The sequence below is a fragment of the Triticum dicoccoides genome, chromosome 1A (assembly GCF_002162155.2).
Source record: "Triticum dicoccoides isolate Atlit2015 ecotype Zavitan chromosome 1A, WEW_v2.0, whole genome shotgun sequence".
Classification (NCBI taxonomy): Eukaryota; Viridiplantae; Streptophyta; class Magnoliopsida; order Poales; family Poaceae; genus Triticum; species Triticum dicoccoides.
This window is the reverse complement of record NC_041380.1, coordinates 486,113,006-486,119,114: the sequence shown is the minus strand read 5'-3', so window position 1 is coordinate 486,119,114 and position 6,109 is coordinate 486,113,006. Positions and strand designations below refer to the sequence as shown.

General features: G+C 50.8%; 1 protein-coding gene across 1 annotated transcript; it reads right to left on the bottom strand.

The window, feature by feature from the left end:
* Positions 1 to 2,535: 2,535 nt before the first annotated feature.
* Positions 2,536 to 4,733, bottom strand: LOC119281306 (cytochrome P450 94C1-like). Its single transcript, XM_037561849.1, has one exon. It carries the CDS (start codon positions 4,663 to 4,665, stop codon positions 3,079 to 3,081), a length of 1,587 nt encoding a protein of 528 aa, XP_037417746.1. The 5' UTR covers positions 4,666 to 4,733; the 3' UTR covers positions 2,536 to 3,078.
* Between the last annotated feature and the right edge of the window lie 1,376 nt (positions 4,734 to 6,109).

Here is a 6,109-nt window from a genome sequence, read left to right as displayed (position 1 = left end):
CGCGCCGCCCCGCCGTCCGCCCCCGCGCCGCCCTCCGCCCGTCGTGCACGAGGTGCTCGACAGTATGCCCGCAATGACAACGTCGTTCATGGGGAATATTCCGTTATAAGGGTTGGGTTTGAGGGTTCTAATCTTTGCCCCTATTTTTTAACCCGTAAAAGTGCACAAAAAGACCATTTTTAGACCCTTAAAACGCTAGTGAGGGTTTGAGGGTTTGAGGGTTCTACTAGACATGCTCTTACACCGCAGCAACCCTTAAAACGCGGACGCACACAAACTTCTTTCGCGGTGACGTCACTGTTGATAAAGCCAGAGGGGGAAAACAAAATTATATATTAAAAACAACTTTGAACCAAAACATAAGCAACTTTCAAGCTAGAAAAAAATCAACTTCAAACAGAGCATTTGCTACTTTCATCTCATGTGAAATGGAATTCCAACCTCCAACCTAATATAAATTGACATTCTACCCATAAAAGAAGTCAACTTAACCCGCCTAGATAAAACTTCAACACAATATAATCATATTTTTACTCATAAAATCCAACATTCTACCTACAGAACCGATTTCTCAACCAATATCAACTCGATATTCATATTGAATAGTACATACACCAATTTTCAACTTGGAACTAAAGATAAACAATGAGCAACTACCCTATATCATCTCGCAACCATGAGAAGGTGTGACAATGTCTTTGGCGAACTTGATCGCGCCTTTTTGACATGTAAGCCATAGGTGACATGTGCGGAAACCACGACGATGCTCGTGCCGCAACTAGATGGCAAAACCCTAGCCCCGTGACGGAAAGGTGCTACACAACATACGCATGAAGGTGGTCATGCATCTGCTCCTGAAGGTTGTTGGACGCCACACTAGATGTGGGAAGAGAAGCTTTGTTAGTCCCGAGAGTCGGTGGGGAGGAAAAAGGGAAAGAAAGTGTGTCGGGTAGATGGTGGCACTTCGTAGCAAGAAAGCAACATTGACATGGTCGAAGACGTAACATTTTTTTTATTCTTGCCCGAGTTTACCCTACCAAAAATTTGAGTATAAGCAAAATTATTAGGTCGGCGTTTTGCTTGACCGTGAGTCAACCAAATTTGGCTAGAGAAAATAAACTAGAGTTGCTAAAGGAGCATTGTCATAAAAGAATTGGAAATCGACCAAACAAGGACCAATGTTTTGGCCATTTCGAGAAATTTGGTAAGGGCAGACAATGATGGCAATCAAAAAATATTTTGATTTTGTATCTCGCGTACTTCGAATTTGCGATGTGGAAACTAGCGAGATCTAGAGGCTTGTGAACGGTTGCAAGGATGGATTGTGGCGGATCACATGTGATCGGAGCTACATAAACTTTGTAGTGTATATTCCCTTATGTCTTTTCTTGAAAAAAAATATTCCCTTCTGTCTTAATACAGGAGGCACGGAATGCTCTTGCGTGTTTTTTCTATAAAAAAAAGTGGTAAAAATGAGACAAGTAAAAGGTTAAGGGAGGGAATAACCATTCTTTTACATAAAAAACACCCATTTCCACCTAATTTTGAGCATTGATTGGCAGGGACAACCGCAGCTGGACGGTCGTACGTACGCGAATGTGATACCGAACACATGTGACGAATATGAACTACAGTAGTACTCCCACGACTGTATACCCTCCCCTTCCCTACCAAACAAAACGTGCTCCCCACCTCGCCCGTGTCTGTCTGCATGAGAAGCGAAACGTTGGGCGGGCCGGGGGATGATAAATGAATGGATTGGCAGACGACTGCAGCACATGCGTGGCCATCGCACAGCAGCGATTCGTTGGCAAGGCGTCCGGAAGAACGGTCTCGTGCATGGCACTTGGAAAGGTAGGATCCGATCCAACAGTTGCAGTCGCACGAGGCCCCCGGCACATGTGCATTGCCCCCCCTTCCACTCGAGTCTCATCGTAGTAGCACGTACTTATCCTTGTGCTGAAATGAGTTTCTCAATTTTCTTTTCCTGGATTTGCTAATTCTCATCTTTCATTTAAAAAGATCAACATCTACTATCATATATCATAGGTACAAAGCATCTTAACTATAATAAAACTACATCGATATTCCGAGACCACCGAAGAACCATTAATGCTGCCAGAACGAGCCGCCGATGCGTCGTTGTCGCCGTTCCTCTATCGGAGCCGGGTTGACCTTGTCGATGACAGATGGAAAGTGTTTGTGGACATGCCCCTAGGACGAGCGTCCTGGAGCCGCAGTCATCGTCGTTGAACCCTCGAATAAATCTGAAGCACCTGACACTAAACGTCGCCACACGACGAGAAACTCTAACTTCACTGCTCCAGAAAGATGACATGAATCTACACCGGAGCTCCGTCAACTACATCCAGATGGACGAACTCAAGGAGGATCGAAAACCGAACTCAAGAAGAGGAGAGTTTACCCTAACCCTAAAATAGATTGAATTACTGAGGCATGTCTTTTTATTTAATAAGATTAATCCAATAATGTAAGAGTTAGATGAGACTTTGTTAGTTCTCATCTAGATGAGGATTAGCAAATCCCAAAAGTTTATCATCTCAATCACACACATTGTTTATCCTCTGGCAACGCACAATTCTCTTCCTCTGCATAATCGAACAACAATAGTACACTGCAATTCATTCAATCAATGGCCGACCACCTCTCAATAATTGAATCGATGCTGTCCATAACTAGAAAATCCACGCTGAAGAACATCTGTTCTCTAACTTTGCATCGGATGGGAAATCTGTCATCAATAATGGCATCGGAGGTTGGGGCACGAACTTGTGCGTTGAACTTGGAAAGATCTCCGGCGGCTGCACCGTTGGCCCAAGTCGCACCCGAGGAAAGGTCACTTAGCTTTAGCCTAATCCGCTCTTACGATGGTACTCATTCCTTCCAGCGCACTCACCAAGCTGGGTGCTGCCATTGACTCTCGAGCAGGAGTGGATTACAACAAGTTTGCGTGCGCCCGATCACATCCGATGTGCGGTCGCAAAGCAAAGATGAAACGAATAGATCCATCCATCCCGTGCGGCTGACGGCGACGTAAAAAAAAGTTACTGTATAAACCTAGCCGCGCGCACGTGCTCGCCGGCGCACTTTGACCGGCACCCCCCCGGCGAACGTGGCGGTGAGCCCCGGCGCGAACTTGGGCCGCCGCGAGCTCCGCCCCACCGTCTCGGTGTCGAAGCCCTGGACCACGGCCACGATGGCGGCCTTCATCTCCATGATGGCCAGCTCCTTGCCAATGCAGACGCGCACGCCGCCCTGGAACACCGGGTACCGGTACGGGCTCTCCGGCACGAACTGGCTGTCCCGGAGCCACCTCTCCGGCCGGAACTCGGCGCAGTCGGGCCCCCACACGGACTCCATCCGCCCCATGGCGTACGCGTGGTAGGTCACCCGGGTGCCCTTGGCCACGGGCGTGCCGTCCGGGAGCGTGTCCTCCCCGGCCGCGAACTTGGAGTCGAACTGCACCGGCGGGAACAGCCGCATGCACTCGTACAGGGCCGCGTGCACGTAGTGCATGTCCTTGAGATTCTCGGAGGAGGCGATCGCGGGGTGGTCGTCGACGTCTCTCCCTCCGGCGGTGACGCGGGAGACCTCGTCCCGGATCGCGTCGGCGACGTGGGGGTGGTCGGAGAGGAGCAGGAAGAAGGCGGTGAGAGCAGAGGCGACGGTGTCGCGCCCGGCCAGCAGGAAGCTCACGACGATGTCGCGGAGGTACTTGTCGTCGTTGATGGAGCCCATGAAGCGCGACAGGAGGTCGTCGCCCGAGGCAGTAGCGGAGCCGAGCTTGCGGCGCTGCCGGATGACCTCGGCGGCAAGATCGTCGACGAGGCCGATCGCGTCGCGGAGCTCCCGCTCATCCCCTATGTTGAGCAACCGCTTAAGCTTCCAGACCACGTGCATGGGCGCCGTCGCTCGCCGCGCCGAGAGCATCGACGCTGTGTCGAAAGCGTCGGCGAACGCCGACATAGGCAGGGACAGCTCGAGGCAGCCGGGGTCGAGGCCGAAGGAGATCTTGCATATGCAGTCGAAAGCGAAGCGGCGGAACACGTCCTGCAGGTCGAGCAGCTTCTCCTCGCCACCCTGTTCAGCGGAAGCAGAGTGGAGCAGAGGAATGAGGCGGCACCTCAGCTCGGAGGCAACGACGCTGGCCGTGAAGGCGCGGATCGCCGGGGACGCGAGCTCGGCGGCGGCGAGCTTGCGCTGGAAGAGCCAGGAGTCGCCGTCGACGTTGAATATGCCGCGGCCGAGGAAGTCGGCGAGGATGGCGGAGAAGGGCGCGCCCTTGGGGTAGTTGTCGAACCGGCCGCGGAGCATGTGCTCGACGGTGGCCGGGTTGGCGGTGAGCACGTTGCCGAGGACGTGCACGTGCACGGTCCGCCCGGGCTCGCGGCGCAGCAGGTGGGCGAACCAGTCGCAGAGGTTGTCGAACTCGCCCGTCCACGACGCCGTCAGGTAGGCCTCGCACACCGCGCACGCGCACCACCACGGCGGCCGCAGCCGCATGGAGCCCAGGAGCACGGCGAGGGCCAGCGTGCACACGGCCGAGGCGAAGAAGACGGCGGCCACCGGGCTCGCCAGGGCGTGCGCCGCGACGTGACACGTGGTCGAACCCGCGCCCGCGCCCGCGACCATGAGGAAGAACATCGATCGGGGCTTTCCCGAGCTCCTTTCGCGCGCGTGCGCTCGGCTCTGCTTTTATGGTAGTGTGTGCGTGTGCGTGCGCGTTTGGCGTTGTGGCTGCGCCCGCGGCGTTTTATATACCGGACCGACTGTACGTCACGTACCTGAAATGTTTTCATCCATCCATCAGTCACTTATACAGGAACTGCTAGATCATAATCCAACGGTTCAAAACAGATTCACTTCATCTTCAACCTCCATTCCTTCTTTCCCCTCCCGACCCCCAAGCCTACCCCGCCCTAACCGCCGGCCTCCACCACCCGCGGCCGGTTGGCGCTACCGCGCACCGCTTCACCGCCCCGTCCTCCCCTCGACCTCCTCCCACCGTCGTTGCTGGTCGCAGCCCCGACCATCCCTCTAAGCCCGGCACCACCCATGAAAACCTCCGACAACCCCCTAGCTCTCACCCCTAAGATAGATAATGGGGCCATTACTTCAAACTAAGATAGATGGTGGGACTAGTTCTTCTCCGACAAGATCTGGTCAAGAGGGAAGGAAGAAGGAGAAGGAAGGAAGAAGAGAAAAGGTGACTGACGGGAGAAGAAATTTCAGGCACAGAGAAATAGCAAATCCGTTTTGGAGGTCAAGGCCTTCATTTTAGAGGAAAAAAAACAAAATTGAATATGGTTTAGGTGATGTGGTGCTTACTTGTCTTCCACACAACCTCATCATCATCCAACCAATGCGGATAAATAACCCAAAAATGGATATTCTAAAATTGAAGTCTTCCAAGACAACATGAATTTCAAAATATCAGAACTTTGGTTAAATAAATTCGATTTCATATACACTAAGGGATATAATAATTGTTCTTCCATTGAAATTTTTGTTAGATGTACTCCTATAAACAATCCAGAGTACTTTCACATCATACGTGTTTCTAAAAGTTCATGTGGTTTTATGAAGAAAAAATTGGTCTACGGATTTTGCTAATAGTGTGTGACAGATAAAATATACAGGCGTGCCAATATACTTTTGTATAGAGAATAATAAAGAACCAAAACATAAATCAAATAACTCTATATTTGTTATTTTTTTCGAGAACTATAGTGAACTATATTTGTCTAGGTGAATGCATCACATTGCACCATTATATCCAAATCTGCGACTGTGTGGTTTCAAGTTCCTGGAGTCTCATAAGACAATCTCCTTACTTAAATATATACAATAATGAGTTTCATGGAAACCTAAGTGGTTATCTTGAAGTCTATGTACCCTATTCTATAAATGTGCATAATACAAAATATGAATGTCTCAAAGCCTAGGTTGCCCCAAAACATTGTATTTATCCGAGCTCGCGTGATTCCAGTAAACAGATAGAATACCCTCCTCAGATCATTCGGAAGTGATTTTGATCATTCCAAAAATGGTTAAGGCGATGTGGTGCTTATGTGCCTTCCACGCCACC